The 18,493-nt window shown below is 44.4% G+C and overlaps 1 protein-coding gene across 1 annotated transcript; it reads left to right on the top strand.

Annotated features, from left to right (window-relative positions):
• The first annotated feature begins 2,093 nt into the window (after positions 1-2,093).
• Positions 2,094-14,885, top strand: LOC120839312 (zinc finger protein 493). The gene is given in 2 exon segments (XM_040500610.2): positions 2,094-2,590; positions 13,623-14,885. Coding segments are annotated over 2 exon segments (1,698 nt in total). The 5' UTR covers positions 2,094-2,106; the 3' UTR covers positions 14,837-14,885.
• The last annotated feature ends 3,608 nt before the right edge of the window (positions 14,886-18,493 follow it).

The raw sequence follows: 18,493 nt of genomic DNA, 5'->3' as shown, positions 1-18,493 counted from the left end.
AGACGAAGAGACAGTGTCAACGGCGGGCCGAAGGCGACGAGTCGTGGGAGCACGAGGCAGACGCGAAGCGGCGGGGACGACGGGACCTGCCCGACGTCGTTCCTTCCACTGTGGTGACGGCCGAATGTCAGAGGGCATCCCTGGACATCACCTCTGGGTACGTGAGTAACCGGCAGTGGTTTCAGGCACAGTGCTCACCAAACTAATCCGGGACACACGAGTTGTGTCTTATCCCATGGGAGCGCTATCCTGGCGCCAGCCGAAGAACCGTGGTACACTAAATAGCCGTATATGTAGGGAGTGGTCATTAATTGATGAGATAGGGCGAAAATAAGAGCGCGTCATTGACGGAAATTGTTTTATTGACCTTAAGTGTGTTGATTGAAAGCACTTGTGACCAACCACCAGAGCCGTAAATGGGGAGAGTCTGGCCAGTGGGTGTGGCGACGAAGGCGCTGGAGAGGAGAACATTGAAGGAAAGGGAGAAGAGCGCCGAAGGAGCGGGAGAGAAAGAAGGGGGCAACAAGGAGACGACCGCCATTTTTACGCAATGCTGTCAGCATGCCGAGCACTGTTGAGGCTATGTGTCGTCTGCTACAGGCTGCTTTCTTTTTCGCCTGAATAAAAGTTTGCGTTCAAACATGAAAAAAACCTTACTCGTTAGCTCTTGAAGCCACGGAGAAATAACACTATATTGTTTTCTTGCAAGAGCCTGCCAAATTAAAAAGAGAAAACCGAAATTTCAATGTCGATCCCATGCATTCCACTTGCATTTGAGTGACGTCGTCAATTTTTAACCTTTCGAGTAACTCGAACGTCGGTGTCCTAGTGTATGCAGCGCGACCATCTGCATGCCGGGTAAACTGCTCTTTGCACAAACGCGTAAAGATATTGCTCGTGCATAAAAATGCAATTGTGTGTCATGTCTTGGGCCCGTTCGTGTTGTCCATGTGCTTGTGTTGTTTCCCAAATAGCCTGTCTTGAAAACTTTTCAGCATGTTTATGTCACTTTTTTTTTATGCCTTCTCAAAACCTCATTGAGTAAGATTGGCACGAAGTGTGCGATTGAATTTGAGTCCTCGTCAAATGCTGACGCAGTACTTATTTTCGGTACGAGCTGAGCAGGGAGTTCTCGCCCGACACTGACGCAGCTCTCGTGTCCAACACGCAGTCACAGTATGTTCCTAAATGATGGCATACTCGGATGATTGCCGCAGCAGCTACTAATGCCATGCCCTTTTCAAGAGGGTCCATTGTGTGTCCACGAACGACTTCGGAGTTTTTTTGGTCGCTCGTGGCAGCAAAACATTTGGCTAGCATGGGGGAGGCAAACGGGAAAACCCTTTGAATTGACTGATAGACCTTTTCCGGAATTCAGTGCCATCTGGTGACTCAAATGGCAGTTTAACTTTTACCGTACTAATGGCGGCAATGAACCTGTGGTCTGCAGTATATTATGGGGCACCGTCACTTTCGCAAGTCAACGGTAAACGAGAATGTGCGCTTCACTCTAAAAAGTTCTTTTCCAATCTCTTTCAGTGTCAATGGCGAAAAGATGCAAACAGTAAGAACGAAGCGCCAGCCCAGCTTCACAAAATTTTATGCATCAAGGGGGTTTGAAGCCGAGTGTGTGCTACTAAGAAATGGACAGGGCCCGAGTCAGAAATGAACGGGAGGCACTCGCTTGATCGAATGACGTTTTAGCGAACGCCCACGTTTCATCGAACGACACTTTAGCGAATAGTCGGACGCCGCGAAGCGGCGTTTTCGGGTGGGCCAAATGGGTTCACATTTTTGTAATGAGTTGCCGAAGACTGTCGCCGCGAAGCGGCGTAAAGCGCAGCGCGACGGATGGGTTAACGCTCGCCCCCGTTATTCGCTAAAACGACCATTCGCTCAAATGTCGCCGTTCGCTAAAATGTCATTCGCTCTTGTGATATGGACCCGAAATGAACGCTTACGCAGCTCTTGCATCCAATTCCTGCTTCACGTCGCGCTATTGTCTAAAATGTATAGGCATCGAGTCCTCTGCTTAGGAGTATCTTCAACTTCCTTCATCACTAAACAGGAGGCCGCCATTAGTATAGCACATATGCCATTTTTCAGATGACGATAGTTATCAAAGTTGCCAGACTGAAATCCGGAAAGGGTCTATTACCATCGCATCAAGAAAGGCTTAGTGTTTCTCAATGCGAGGGTCATCAGCCATCGCATCGCTGTTGCCACTGCCAAAGAAGGTTGCGGTGTCAACGAAGGGTTTGGAAAACTCATCACCCTACTTTTGTTCACAGATGCGTCAACAATCCTGTTCCTGGCACGGCATCATCTCCTGTGCCACATCAAGGCCCTGTGCCACATCGAGGTCCTGTGCCACATCAAGGACCTGCGTCACATCAAGACCCTGTGGCACATCAAGATCATGTGTCACATCAAGACACTATGCTACAACAAGACCAGCCTGCCATTGAACAAGAACCGTCAGTGCCAGTATCGTCGCAAACTGAGAAGGACCTCTCAAGCGGCGACCATCTCTCCTGCAGCGACAGCAGCAGGGTGTTCGCAAGACTCGCCAGCCTGCTCCTTCTTACAGGTTGGAAAAGCAAATCTTTTTTGCGACATTTATAACTTTCCATCTAATTGCACTGATGCTGCCGTCACTTGACACTTCCTCATTTCTTGTTTGTATAGTTGCGCGTTCAATGATGGCAGATTTCGCTAAACTTTGTGAAGGGTGAAACAAGGGTGCCGAGGCTTCCATTCCATTATCGAGAGAGAAGTGAGGAAAGTGCTGAAAGAGGCAAAAGCGAGTCCAATAACTTTAACAAAGGGGTCTCGAAGAAATGAGGGCCGAGGTTGGCACGCTTGAAAGGGAAAACAGGTCCTCGAGAAACATTGGCGTCCTATTTCCAAAAGGAGCATGTAATTTTTGAAAAACCGAACTGAACAGAAAAAATATTGGCTTATGCTTTGCGAGCATTACTTTGGAAACCATGATGCTGATATGAGGGAGATCGGTGGCTGATCGTGTTAGGGCACTGTAGCATGGAGTACATCTCAGCCTTTGCCAGTTTTGATTTGTACAAGCGTCGTACTGGCATGCGGTTGTATTGCACCGGCTAAATTTCTCATCTACAGTGGATATACCGAGCACCCACCAGGGCCGGCTAACTTCCTTTCTAAAAAGACTCCCAGCACAATTGCTTTTGCAGTGCAGATCTCCTTTTGTCTGCCATTTTGTTTGACCAGCATGACCCCTTTAGGTCGCTGGAATCACAAATAGTGAGGGTAGGAGATGTGTGAGGCGTGCTGATTTTGCAGCCTGACTGGCGTTCTAAATGTCGGGAGTTACACCGAGAAGTTCGGAAGTTTCCAAACTTCTCGAATTTGAATTTCCAATAATTTACCTTATCATTATACCCGTTTTCACCTCAAGCAAAAAGGAAATTTTGCTCAATGTTCATACGCCGCACAAAGTAGTTCTTACAAGATTTAGTTGCCGGAGGCAGAAGCAATGCTTTTGGCATTTGAAACGCGTATGTCTTGATAAGATAATGTGTATCTAATCTAAAATGCACCTACATATATCTCAATTTTCGGCATAAAGAGGAAAATTAGTAATGCTCTGCGAGAAGCCATACTTTTCTTACTACGGTTCTTGTGGTGAAAACGAGTATTGATTTATACTCGTTTTGCTAAACACAAACACAAGAAAAAACTAAAAATTATTATTATTTTTTTTACGTGTGTTTTTTAGGGTATAACGGAGGCAGAAAAAATTTAACGGCTTAGCATCGGCTTATTTGTTGGCTTTCCTGCATTCTGAGAGAGCATTTTTGTTGACATATCCCCTGTTCTCACATCGCTTAAAGGGGCACTGACACCCCAGGGGTAATATTTTTTTTTGTCTAAAACATAGGCGTAGACTAACGGTGGGGGAGGGGGGGCATCGGGGCTCGTGCCCCCTCCCCCTTGTGAAATCCAGGGGGTGGAGCCCCCCCCCCCCCCCCCCGGGCCATGATCTTTACCGAGACGCTGTTTACATGCCATGTAACGAGCTTCTAGTAGTGGCATGTAAACAAAATAACGCACACAGCGACGGACACAGGGAGATATACATACGCTGTAAAATGTACCCCCTCTAAAATAAACTACTTATAATTGCTGGTGTAAAAAAATTGTGCAGAAAAGCACCCCCCCCCCCCCACCCCGGAGAACTTCTCAGCCTGCCCCCCCCCCCCCCAGGAAAATGGAAAGTCTACGCTGCTGGTCTAAAACGATGCAAGTTGTAGTCATAGACACGCAAAAAAATACCGCATAGCGAAAGAAAATATTCTTACGCACGTGCGTGCCTTTTTATTTTTGTTGTTTTTCTCTCCCGCTCCTCACCTCCTCGCTTCTTTTGATTTGTGACGTCAAAAATCACGAAATTTAGAAGCTTTGTAGGCGACATTTCTATAAAATTTAATAACGGCAATTGTAAAACATGTTTTTTAATGCAATTGCGAACGCACTACGGCCCCTCTTTTTGAAACACCAAAAATTGGAGTCCGGTGTGATGTCGCCTCCTGGATTTGTATCCTCCCACGGAAAACATGCCGCCTGGGCAGGTGGCACCACTCGCCCGGAATAAAACCGGTTATTTCCCGTCTGCCGGCGCCCTTATCTCCCGTCCCTCACCTCCTCGCTTCTTTTGATTTGTGACGTCAAAAATCATGAAATTTAGAAGCTTTGTAGGCGACATTTCTATAAAATTTAGTGACGGCAATTGTAAAACATGTTTTTTAATGCAATTGCGAACGCACTACGGCCCCTCTTTTTGAAACACCAAAAATTGGAGTCTGGTGTGATGTCGCCTCCTGGATTTGTATCCTCCCACGGAAAACATGCCGCCTGGGCAGGTGGCACCACTCGCACGGAATAAAACTGGTTATTTCCCGTCTGCCGGCGCCCTTATCTCCCGTCCCTCACCTCCTCGCTTCTTTTGATTTGTGACGTCAAAAATCATGAAATTTAGAAGCTTTGTAGGCAATATTTCTATAAAATTTAGTAACGGCAATTGTAAAACATGTTTTTTAATGCAATTGCAAACGCACTACGGCCCCTCTTTTTGAAACACCAAAAATTGGAGTCCGGTCTGATGTCGCCTCCTGGATTTGTATCCTCCCATGGAAAACATGCCGCCTGGGCAGGTGGCGCCACTCGCACGGAATAAAACCGGTTATTTCCCGTCAGCCGGCGCCCTTATCTCCCGTCCATCACCACCTCGCTTCAGGTCGCGGCGGCAACAGTACAAAGTCATGAAAAAAAGTAGACTCGCAGGTCTCTGCAATATTTGACATCAACGCACCGGCGTGAATCGCGCGGGAACTTCGAATTTGGCATTTGGAAATTGTTTTTTTATTTCACAAATACTGAATTCCCAAGTTTCGAATTTTGAGGGTAATGTCCCGGCATTGTTTTCAATCATTTCGGTTAATAAACAAAATATGATTTTGATGTGTCAGTGCCCCTTTAAAGGTAAGATGATCAGACGTCCCGTTTTGACCGAGACAGTCCCGTTTTAGGGGTTCATTTCTGCCGTCCCCCCTTTGGTCTAACGAAGCCTCATTTCCCATTTTTGTGGGAACATGCTTGGTTGTTGGGAAATCAGTACAGTATTTACTCGCATAATGAACGCACCCCCCACAACGAGCATGAAGATTTTGGCTTTTTTTTTCCCCCTCGCCTAATGAACGGATTTCCAATATTGACTCCGCAAGTCTCGAACTGCGTCCAATCAAGCTAGCTACCAAGCGGCCAGGCCAAGCCAAGCCAAGCCGCTCTCGTAACGGCTGCAAGTGCGTAGTTGTGGAAGTGATCAACCGTGAAGTTGAGTGGCGCACACCTAACGAAGCTTGGGTCGAGGAATAGCCCAGCCCTGGACATGCTTCGCCCATTGGATGCATTGATGCCAATGATCACGTCGTCGTCTGTGGTCCGTTTTCGGACAGTGGAATCGTGAAAGTGGTTAGGCCTAAGACCGGTCGCGTCGCTCTTCATGCTGAGTGAGCTTCGCAGGTCGCTCTTCCTTCGGCAAAAGCCCTAAAAAAGGTTTGCAGTTTATAGAGTAGAGCACTGTACAGGTCGGAATTTCTAGGCCTGGCCCGACCCGGCCCGTTAGAGGCCTGGCCCAGGCTAGGCCCGAGCCTGACAGAAGATTTCATTTCTAGGCCTGACCTGGCCCGGTGAAGGCACGGCCTTGGCCCCGCCTGAGCCTGATAGAAAATTTTATTTCTAGGCCCGGCCCAACCCGGCTCAGAAGAGCTGCCCGGGCCCGGCAGAATTTTTAGAGAGAAGCTTGAGCCCGGCCCGAGCCCGATAAAATGTTTTTAAATATAAACCTGAGCCCGTCCCAAGCCCCGACATATTATATACATGAGCCCGAAAATGTTTGCAGGCTTTAACCTAAAAACTGTCTAAGCATAAGGTGAGCATATTTGGTTTAGATTTCTTTTAAACTCGGACAGAGTTTTTTTGACACAATATAAGTATCGCGACTTAAACGATGCATTTTCGAGAATATGGGCGAAACATGCTCTTCAAAAGTGATTTTAAGAAAAGAAGGACAGTATTTTATTTACTGTATGCATTTCTTGAAGAAATATTGGACTTTTCGTTGTACAATTTGTTTCACAGAAAACTTTCCTCTCTACATGTTGTGAAGAAACAATCAGAATCACGCTAGTGCATATTCAAAAGGCTGTATTAGCTTGAAATTATTTATGGTAGTTAGCTTATCTTTGGTGGCATAGTAAGGCCCCCTGCACAAAATGCAAAGTCAAGCTCGTGTTTCTTCTTCTTTTTTTTTTTTAGTTTGAAAGGCAGAGGACAAAGGCTCATGTTGTACCCTGCGACTGGAGTGCCCTGGTTTTTTTTACCTCACTTTCCCACTATGCTGGTGGAATCCATACGTTTCCTTTTATCCACGTGATAGCTTTCCAAAAGCAAGACGTCTTTTTTTTTTTTTCCTGGAATGGTGCCATAGTGTTGTTTTTTTTAACCTAAAAGATTAATGAGCACACTTTTTGTTAATTACCAATTTAAGATTTTCGGCACACGACTGCGGAGCGACGGCCTGGCTCGGGCCAGCTCCAGCATGGCCTGAAAAATATTTGGTTCAAGCCCGAGCCCGGCCTGGGCCCGAGAAAATGCGTGCTACCCGGCCCGAGCCCGGCCTGTGGGCAGGGCCGGGCCAGGCTTGGGTTTTCGGGCTGGCCCGGGTCCGTGCAGTGCTCTATTATAGAGCATGGGGACTGTGGCGCTCCCATAATCAGTTGCAGGTGCGCGCTGCCATGTCATAATGGCACCTATGATGACATTCGCGCAAAGTGTATAAATGCAGAAATTTTACCCCGCGTAATGAACCCCAATATGTGTCAATGTTTCGGGAAAAAAAGAATGTTCATTATGCGCGTAAATACAATACTAAGCGACTGGAGGAAAGCTGAACGAATATTTATTTCTTACAGATGTAATGTTACAAAAATAAACATAGTATGAAGCATACAGTAGTTGCATCTGCCAAAACATTTTGTTTACATAAACCTATGTGCAGGAAACTCTCCTATATTACTGAATGTGATGTGCTTCAGTTGGCAATATTTTTTCCCCGGTGTTAAAAATTGGGGAACATGAATACCACTTGTCAACCAAGCACTTTGGAAAAATGTGCGCGTTTATGTTTATTTGAAGCAGAGCTTTTTTATTCTGCCCTTCCCCTCAATGACTCGTTTTTTTACTCTGAGGATTATGGTCACCCTATTTCAAGGCCAACCTTCACATGGCCTGCACGTGACGTCGGTCCATTCCTCTTTCTGGTGGCGAAAAGCTCCTCGTTCACACAGCAGAAGCTACGCTCTCACGGGCCCTTCCTCATTATGTCTGACCAAGTGACATCACTGCGAGCTATGTGTAGAATCGTCTTGTGCTGGGCAGAAGACCGGTTCCCGCTTTCCTTCCCCATTCTCTAGCACTCTTCTCTCCTCCCCTATAAAAGCGGGTCTCTGAGCTACTCCCCACTGAAAAGAGGAGGGTCCTCCCTCTTTGTCAGGTGGAAAGGAAGTATTGAGGGAGGGTCTCTTCCTTTCTGTCTGCTCGTCGGCCTTTAAGGCAGTTTCCTTGCGCTTGTCATTTGTTGCAGTTGGCCCCTGGGAGGGCCAACTTTTGAACCCTTGAATTAAAATTTTTAATTTATTTTTAATTATTTAATTAAAAATTAATAATTAAAATTTACAGGGTAGGTTGGCGGTCATGCTAGAGAGTGCATAACAAATTTCAGGTCTGTCGGTCAAGTGGGAAGGAAATTAGGGCAGCTTCTATCAGCAACACCCCTACATTGTTTAGTTAATCTATCGTCGGAAAACTATCACATTATTCAAGATTTCTATTCACTAGATAGGTAGCAGAATGCCTAGGAGGTGCGCCTATGGAAAGATTTTTCTAAAAAGTCATTGATTTCTATAAATTTTCTTTTCTGCAATTTTGGTCTTCTGCGTCTTTGACAAAATGTCAACATTTTTTATAAAAGACATCCGTAAAGTGACAAACAAACTCCATAGCCGCATTCCTTATTAAATTTCGAGTCAGGAAAAGTGAAGAATGAGCCTTCCCTGTATTCCCATTATCAAACGATAGATTGGCTAAAATGGAATTTATACCAAAAAGTGGAACGGAGAAAAATGTGTTCGAAGTGCTCCAAACCCTACCTTTTCTTTAGCTTCGGTGGACAGAAAATAATCTATAAAAAATGAACTATGCAGTGTAAACTAGTGAAAATTTATAGGAATACTCTTTGGATGTAGATTGATGAAAATATGTAATTTTTCAAAATCAATGTTTTTTGCAGAATTGTTTTTTTCTCTGGGTAGTGTCCCCCCTTAAGGGAGCTGTGCAACAATTTCGGGGCTTTGCTTAAATAATTGTGGAAGTTGATGCCTGACACTTCTGCAGTGAACTACAGAAAACAGATTTGGCCTGGATACCCTAGTTTTTATTTAAAAAAAAAAATGAAAAAGATCCAAATCTTTGCCGCCTCTCAACTCGTACGTCGTCTTCCGGGTCACGTGCGCAGTGACGTCACTTGAGTAGGTGCGGGGTTCCGGAAAAGTTCCCTCTTTAGAGCCATCAGCGAGGAGCGAGAACTCATCCGCTCGCGACCACGTGACCACGTGCTGGCGGGCGCCCTGCGAAACTTAGGGTGAAAGGAGGAAAGTCTCATCCGGGTTCGGCCATACCCGTCCTTGCCCGTCCGGCGCTGTCCCCCTCCCCCTCCGGCTTCTGGCGGCTATTCGCGGTTTTGTGGACCAAGGATAGATGGCGCCACTAAAACTCCGAATAATAAAAGTTTTGTCGACGATACCAGGGTTTTGATGCATTTATATATATGTTGGAACAACAAGATTTATAGAAAATTTACCTTTTATCGAGCAGGCATTCGTGCAACTTGGTATCTTTCTACAAGATTCCCCACTGACGTCACGCCGCTTGTTTCTCATGGCCGCCGCTCGTGGCTGCAGGTCGGGAAATATTCTAAGTTTTGCCTCGCTATTACGCAGCGGAATCGCAACATTTCGATGAAAGGAGGTGTGTTTTCTGTAATTTGTGACACAGTGAACATTATGAAAAGCAGAAGATGCCAATTCTTTCATGCTGTATTTTAAAAGTTATAGGCAAATTAAAATTACAAAAACAAGCAAAAATAACCTCCTTCATGAAGTCCTTGGTCGGTTGAGTTGCCGTGAACTAGAGGGGAAGTAGTGAGCTCAGCGAGCGCTCACGGCTGCCGCACTCCGTGTTGACGGCTCGAGAGGGCGCCACTAAACCATGTTCTGTTTAGGGTGTATGAAGTAGACAGCCAAGGTGGCTCGCATTGCACTTGCTGCACGATTAAACACTAATTCGGCATGACACTTCATTGGCCACAAACTACAAAAAACACGGGGTAAAGATCAGTTCAGAACGGGAGCCACTTTGCGCTGCCATACCGCCAAACGGCCAAAACGCAAGCCAAACCTTCTCGCCGGAGGCATTCCGAACGCTCGGAACCGGTCGGATCCTCCAGTCCTTATACGACCGCAGCGCCGCCGCATACATCCGGGACCTTTCTATGCTCGCTGCTCGTTGGTGCCTGATCCCACTACACCTTTCTACTATGCGCCGCCCTTTCCACCGGGTATGTCGACGGGTCATTTCTTGTTTTCATACTTTCTAAACTGCATTTCTTTCTTTTCTGATCTAAAATACTGAACAGATACTACTTTTATAGATAATTGAAACGGTTCGCGCTACTTATATATTGTATTTTTACTGAAAAGAAGCTTTTCGTGGCTTTGACGAGTAGTAAGCCCAGGACCAAAGACCACATTTTGCACGCTTTTGGCACCGCGGGTCTCCTTTGTAGCTGGAAGAGGTTTCCGCGTCGTCCGGCTAAAATATGACGCACTGATATTTAGTTATTCTCTCCGTGCCCGCCGGCTTGCCCGAACGCCAAAAGACGTGGAAACCGCAAAAAGGGTAGACGGTTAAATATGATTGCAGGGCCCCTCCGAGCGAGCAACAAAAAGCGAAATAAGCTGATGCAGCAACAACAAGAAGGACTCACTAACCCAGATTCAGCGTCTCGTGGGCCTTGAGCGTGCGCACGTACCGATAGCATGGCGGCAGGCGTAGAGCACGTGCCGGAGGCCGGACATTCACAGGACATTCCCTGTCGTTATCATTCAGTCAGTGATGACAGGGTCTTCTCTTTTATCGGGCAAGACAACTTTTGAGCAATAAAACTTAGTAGCAGCCGTTACCTTCAAAATCCTTTGATGCATGAAATGCATTACAGGGTAGTGGTGCGTTACGTGACGTATATATTTTCCTGCCAAATTTAGCGGGGAAGCTGAACTGTTGTACAGGTCAGGTGACGTCAATTTCCCCGGCTGAATTTAGCGGGGAAACTGGGTTCGTGTCTAGGTCACAAGACCCGAATCTTCCCATTAAATCTAACAGGTAAGTGAATTGGTGTATGCATCACGTGACGTCAGTTTTTTGCCAAATTTAGCGGGAAGACCGAGTTGATGTCTTGGCCGCAAGACAGGAATTTTCCCGCTGAATTGAGCGGGGAAACTGAGTTGTTGTATAGGTCTTGTGCTGTTAGTTTCCTCAAGGTGTATGATTGCGTGACTTCACCTTCCCCGCTACATTTTGCCGAAATTGCACTGAATGGACAAAATTTTTGGATTGGGGGGGTAGCGCTAAAAAGCATTTCATGCTTTAAAACAACTCTTTTGTGTCGCTCAATTTTTGTGTATTTAGTGGTGTTCCATGTAGGGTTGGTAGGTCAGTATACCGGGTTTTACAGCAAGGCTTTAAGAAATTTCTTAACATAATGTTTGTTTGAGAAAATTAACTTCGGAAAAAAGTGCCCGCCACGGCAGATGTCAAGAATTGTGGAAAAAAAACGGACATACTTTGAGCTAAATAAAACTAAAATTTACTGATACAAGTCAGGGGTGGCATTTTACGGCGTTCCAAAGAAACAAAATTTATAGTCAGCTTTCCGAGGGAGGGGGCTGGTCGGGATGGTGATGACCGATGATGGTGTTTGCCCGATGGAAATCCCCCAAGAAGTCAAATAAGAAAAAAAAAAAAAAAGATTAAAAGTTCTTCGATCTTGCTGGACACATTACGACGTTGGTTGGTTTACAATGGCCAGTGTGGCCATGTTTATTTCAATACAGAATGACAAGTCAGCAATAATATACAAAACTTCCAAAATTAGAATCTATACTTTAGTCCCCAGTCTCAAGAGCCGAATCCCCTGATCTCAAAAGCCGAATTCCTCGAGAATCCTCTTGGCACCCCTTTTCTAGACTCGTAAAGGCCTCCTTTTCCTCCAGAGACTGACCAATCACTTCAAATTTGCCCATTGTCACGTGGTACACTCTTACCAATGAACAGCGAGCTGTCAACGTGACCCCCCTCTGATACCTCAACAGTCAAACCCAAATTCCTTGTAGAGTCACTACATGCTTTCGTCGTCGCTTGGCTGGCGCCACCCATTTAAGTTATTGTGTTGATTAAAAGCGAAGTTTCTACACTAAGCGGCGAAATACACAGGGCACAAGCACACCCGCTTAAAAGCCACAAGTGCGGAAAGAAGCCCAAGACACGGGTGTTCCGGCGCACCAAACTGAAACCCAATCGATTTGTTAACGAGCAGGGTCCGACTCTTCTCCACCGAGCCCCGCGGTTGCTCGAAGCCCCCCGCGCGTGGGGGCGGAAGACGACTCCTCGTTCATGCTCTCACTTCCTGCCGCGGGTCTGCGAGCAGACGGCCAAAAATGCAGACACAAACATAGGCAGACAAAAAAAAACTGCCGACGCAACTGTAGAAAGATAGACTTTAATAAAACAAATCTTACTTATTTCGAACAAAATCCTTCGTTACTTAGAAGGTATCTTACCGGAGTGCATCTTAGCACTCACGGTCCTGCTCCCTTGTGGCCTAGATGCGCAAGGTGCATGTGCCATACTTCCTACGAGGGAGGCAAGGCGATAGCTTCGTGCCTTGGCCACTGGAGAGCAGGACTGCAAGCCGAAGGATGTGCTCCGATTAAAAATACAATAAAAAACCAAACCCTAGAAATGTGTCCAAATTGAGCATTTTTTTTGGAACGCCATAAAATGCTGCCCCTGCACTGTATCTTTCTAAGATGAGTTGATTTAGTGATTTTTTATGATACTTAGCATGCTTTTCATTGAAACCATATTTTTATTTTCACCTATAAGAAAGGTAATTAAGGAGTTTGAGTTAATTATTTAGATGATTAGCATACTTCTTGCAATTTTTGATGCCTGGCAGTTTGTTCTTGGAAAGAATAGTTTTTTCTTTGCACTTTATTTTTTATATTTGAAAACCTTTTTGAAACACCTGGTATACCATAGAAGGAGTGCCTTAGTGTGGTCCATTTTAAAGCTAAGGATGACACATGCTCTTCTGTATCACAGTCCTTACTGTCCTTACTGTTCTTCATCTGACTTTATTGTTATGCGTTGAACTGTTGGTGTTTGTAGAGAACTGATACTCATACAATCAAATGTGCTTTTGACTTGGGCGATGCAATGAGTGATGCCATTTTTAAAACCCATGTTGCCTGAGGAACACAAAATCTTCAGTCACAAAATTGACAAACCTTTCTTAAATTCTTTAATTTTTTTTTTTTGTGGTTAATTTGAGAATTGATTTAAGAGCAAAACTAGTGTGCAAGTGTATGTTGTCATCACCGACGAGGCCTATAGAAACAATTATTTTTTAATGTGAGCCAGTAGAAACACTTCAACCATTTTAACCTTGCCATGAACCAAAATGCTTACTTAGTGTTGCCCTGGTATTCAAGATAGTACCTTTCGCCAAAGAAACCATATATAGTATTTATTGGGGAAAAAAAAACACCAGCTTGCATGGACCAGTTCACACTAAATAAATAATTAAAGTAAGGTATATTGGTGTTAGCATGAAGCAAATTCAAAAGGAATCGGGAAATGAATCGCTAAACCTAAGCCGTTTGTCATAAACACATGGTTTATTCTTTTAGGTAAACAGGCTGCACTGTTGGAGGATACTAGCCACCTGTTAAAGGGAACTGAAGACATCCTCTTCAGATGCTGGTTTTGCACCCACATCACCACAGATCTACGTGGAATCTTAAGTCATGTGGTTGCCCATGGAGATGAACAGTTCAAGGGCCAGTGTTGTTTTTCGCTGCTTGGATCTCTGTCCATATTGTGCAGCCCTTTTGTGATCCACAAACCTAATACATCATTTGACCATCTCAGCCATCTGAACTTGTCCCCCAGTAAGCAGCTCTGTTTGACTCCTGTTTGTGTACGTACAGAACCGAGACCCTACAAGTGCCAGCAGTGCACCAAAGCCTTTAAGAAAGGCAGCAATCGGAATAAGCGCATTCAGACATACTCAGACGAAATGCCTTTCAAATGTGAGCAATGTCCCAAGAGCTCTTCTCACTCTTGCAATCTGTCCATTCACATGCTAGAACACAGTAGTCAAGAACCCTGCAGGTGCGAGTTGTTGCTCAAAACCTTCACTGAGCTTGTACATATTTTAATTTACTTGACTGAAACACCCTACAAGTGCAAGCTGCATCCCCAAAACTTTAGAATGCATGAATTCTTTACTATTCATGTTAGAATGCACAGAGGTGATAAACCGTACCAGTGCAAGCATTGTCTCAAAGCATTTTCATTCAATAACAATTTTACTATTCATGCTCAAATGCAAAAATATGAGAGACCTCACAAGTGTGAGCTATGCCTTGAAAGCTTTTTTAATCCTGAGGTACTAACCAGGCATGTTTGCAAACACACAGGTCAAAAACCTTGCCAGTGCAAGCATTTTTCTAAAGCCTTTGCTGCCAGTTATAGTCTGAAGGACCAGATTCAAACACAGGTGAAAAACCTTACAGGTGTGAGCATTGTTCTAAAGCCTTTGCTAGAGCTGCTCCGAAAAGCCACATTCAAACACACCAATGAAAAACCTTATGGGTGCAAGTATTGTCCCAAATCCTTCCCAAGAATTTCTAGTCTGAAGAACCACATCCATACACACCAAGGGAAAATCCAAAGATGAGTATTGACTCTAACCTTTGCTTGGAAAAGCACTTTGATTGTGCACAATCAAATGTGCATGGATATAATGCCGTACAGGTGCGAGCAGTGCCCCAAATGTTCACCTGGCTTGAACTCTTTACCAATTGCAATCAAATTCACAAGGACAATCATTACTTTGTGATTCCGGCGAAAAAAGAATTGCTGTCCCTCTTCTTCCCCTCCCCCCCCCCCCCTCCCTCCGGCGAAAGGGTTTTTGACGACCCCTGTTGCCAGTTGCTCCTTCCCTTGGAGGGGGGGGGAAAGAGAGAGGAAGAAAGAGGGAGATATTCTTCTTCTTCTTCTTCCTCTTCTTCTTAAAGGTCCCCCCGGGAGAGGGCCAAGGACCAGGGGGGAGGGGATGTTGAGGGATGGGGACGAACCCACCCCTTCCCCCCCCCTCCCTTTGGGAGGCGGAGAAAGGGGCCCAGGTGGGAAATACGGAGGAGGAGATTGGAGACATCCCAGTCAGCCGGGCAGGGAGGATGGTGGGGGGCCGTCCGCCTGATTTACTCAAATTACTCCCTCCTCCCCCCCTTCCCCCCTGGGCCCGGGACATGTCCTGGCCCCTTCCCATCCTGGGATTGGCCACAGGTGCAAGCTATGCCCCAAAGCCTTTGCTTGGAACAATACTCTTGGTGACTACTATATACAAAAGAAAAAAAATTTTAGAAGCATGAGCATCAGCCAAAGTCTTTCTTCAGAAAAGCTGTCTTACAAGCCACATTCAAAGGCACGTTTAAAATTGCTAGCAGTATGAAATCTTTTGGTTGGTGTGGTTTTCTAGCCCACCACTCTTTAGCACGTGTGTGTATGAAATTAACCATACAAGTATGAGCAATTGGTCAAGACTTCAAACCAAGTGAATGCTTTGAGACACTGTTTGCACCTCTATGACATTTCACTCGTGTGCATTTGATTGTGTATGATCAAACTGACCTTCTTTGTGACAACACTTCCACTTTGAGTGTTTTTACCTTGGTGTTAATGGATGTGGTTCTTCAGGCTTGCATTTTTTTAAAAGGATTTGGGACAATACTTGGCATTTGTAAGGTTTTTCACCTTTGTGTGTTCGAGTGTGGCACGTCAGAGTATGACTTGCAGCAAAGGTTTTGGGACATTGCTTGCACTTAGACGGTTTTTCACCTTTGTGCGTTCCAATGTGTCAAGTCAGCCTTTGCGGTGTTGAAAATGTTTCGAGGCATAGCTAACATTTGTAAGGCATTTCACCCCTGTCCATTAGAGTGTGAAGTGTAAGACTAATTCATTGAAAACATTTTGGGCCAATGCTTGCACTTGAAAGGCTTTACAGCCAGGCGCATTTGAGTGCGCTCAGTCAGGTGGCCCTTCCGAGCAAATTCTTTGAGGCAGTGCTTGCACTTACATGGTTTTTCACCTGCATGTGTTTGAGTGTGTTTCAAATTGCCATTTGCAGCAAAAACTTTGGCACAGTGCTTACACTGGTAAGGTTTTAAAATTGAGGGTGTTAATATGAGGACGGACTGGGAGATCAACATTTTTCAGATGTGCGGTGCTAAGTGCTTTTTTTTTTGCTTTTTTACTTGTGTATAACTAGCTTTTCTCATGTATATGCTCTGTATTCCCTCTCCTGCATTGGCTGCCAATTGGCAGCCAGCAGTATGTATAAATAGTAAATAAATAAGCCGCAGTGAGATGGGTTGAGGTATGTGCTGTTTTGGGGTGGGGCATATACATGTTTGTAAACATTTTCATCTCAGTTGTTTGTTATCCACTCTTATGTCTCTTGCAAAAAAACATGAAAGCCTTACAGACAATAAAGGCGTGACTGGACTTCTGTTTTGCTGTTTTGGCTAGTAGTTGAACTTGTGTGGTACTTTTTCTCAGCTGCTGCACACCTTGGTCAGCTGAAGGAAGTCTGTTATGATTGGTAGACGTCTAGTTAGCCTTCAGAATTTTTTTGTTTTCTCCTTTGGAGTGCCTTGGTTGGTGCAAATGGCTCGAAAATTATGCTCAGTACTATTGCAGGTCAATCTTCTTTGGTCTTGACTGTAGGCAAAACTTTCATTTTAAAAATCTGTGTCGAGAAAGCGGGGAAAATGTGGGTCAATATTTGAATAAGTATGGTAGTCAAGGTTGTTCCCTTGGAGATGTTCATTGAAAGGGCACCGAACTTTGACCTATTTCTGGTTCCAACACTGCTAAAGTGCAGTGCTACTTTTTAATGTGCAACCATAGGTTTTCATAGTATTTGTTGATGGTAGTTTTTGCATCTTGTGATATGGGAATCTTGAGTTTTCAAAGTTCAGAGAACTTCGTAAGACACATTTTTATTGATAGATGTCTTAGTGGATATACTGTTTTTTGCAGGGATTTTATAGGAATTACATTTTCAGGCTAAATAAGCTATTGAATGTAAAAGGGAAGGACAGAGGGGCTTTATCTCAACTAAAGTATTGCAGTATGCTTCATTTTAGATTTTTTTTAAATACTATTTATAATTGTAAACAACTATTTTGACTTGAGCCTTGTTTCTAAAAAGAATGCTGTGCGTTACATTTAGCAATGGAATGACTTTTTCCTTTTCAAGTGATGAGCAAACAGATGTTGGCATCTGCTCTAAAGGTGTCAGTGGCTGCTCCAGACCAATGTTTTGCCTGCTACAGAACCTGCTACAAAATGTCGAATGCCGCTTCCATCAGTGCTAACATCAACGAGGACCACTTGATCAGTGCACGAGGTTTAAGCCGCATCTAGTCAGTGCAGCTGAAGGCGGTTTTATCGCATGAATTGCAAGTTCAAGATGCGACATTTTATTTCATTACATCCAGATAAACATGTTACAATTGTAAGTGAAAAAGATATAAGCGACGAAAATCCCCAAGACATGGTCGCAACCCAAAAATAGCTTTCCACGGAAGGAGTTGATGGAAGCAAGGAATTCTAGTGTTTTCATGTACTGTATCCAGTGGGTCAGAAGGAATGAAACCACTGGTTGTAAGTCGGGTATTGTGCAAAATTATGACTTAATTTCTTAACCAAATTGCTATCTTGATTAGGTTTTTTAAGCATTCATAAATACACAGTTTTCTTTTAGGTGATCAAGCTGCACTGTTGGGCAGGACACGCTACCTGCTGAAAGCCACTGAAGATATCCTATTTAAATGCTGCTTTTGCTCTCATGTCGACACGGATCCGCGTGGAATCGTTAGCGAAGAACATAGCCCCAACCGTTCGAGCAAGATGCCAAAGTTTCAGCACCAACCGTTATCTTATACAAAAGTTATAAGCGATTTTCTGAAATTTTCAATGGGGAAAAAGGGGCCCATTTTTGCCCGTTTTCGGTTTCTGGCGCCGTAGTCAAATGAGCACACATTTCACGCGATTTCCGCTCAAATAGAGGACATACAACCAAAATATTACATTTCTAGGTTCTCTTTTCTGGTAGTTTACTGTTATATCTAAACAAATTTAAAAAAAAAAAAAAAAACATTTACAAAAATAAGGTTTTTGAGAAAAGCGACCTCAAACTTTCAACATTTGTTATTTCTCCCAACGTTTACGTGAAGGTAGCGGAGCGGCTACTTAGCGGATAATAATGATATTATTATATCTATACTGAGCATGCTTAGGGCTTTCTATAGAGCTAAACAAAGAAAATGTACCTTTAGTACAGACCAGGTACAGACAAGTAATGACCTGTCAAAAAAGTTGACCAAAAATTTACCTGAGTGACGAGGTTGACATTTTTTTTAGATATCAATAACATCTCTATAAATATTTGAATACATCAAGGTATCTTTGTAGCACCTATTAAATGAGG

Source organism: Ixodes scapularis, unplaced genomic scaffold, assembly GCF_016920785.2.
Source record: "Ixodes scapularis isolate PalLabHiFi unplaced genomic scaffold, ASM1692078v2 PGA_scaffold8__174_contigs__length_109621045, whole genome shotgun sequence".
In the NCBI taxonomy this organism is placed as follows: domain Eukaryota; kingdom Metazoa; phylum Arthropoda; class Arachnida; order Ixodida; family Ixodidae; genus Ixodes; species Ixodes scapularis.
Note: the sequence above shows the minus strand (reverse complement) of the source record. Positions and strands in the feature narration are given on the sequence as shown.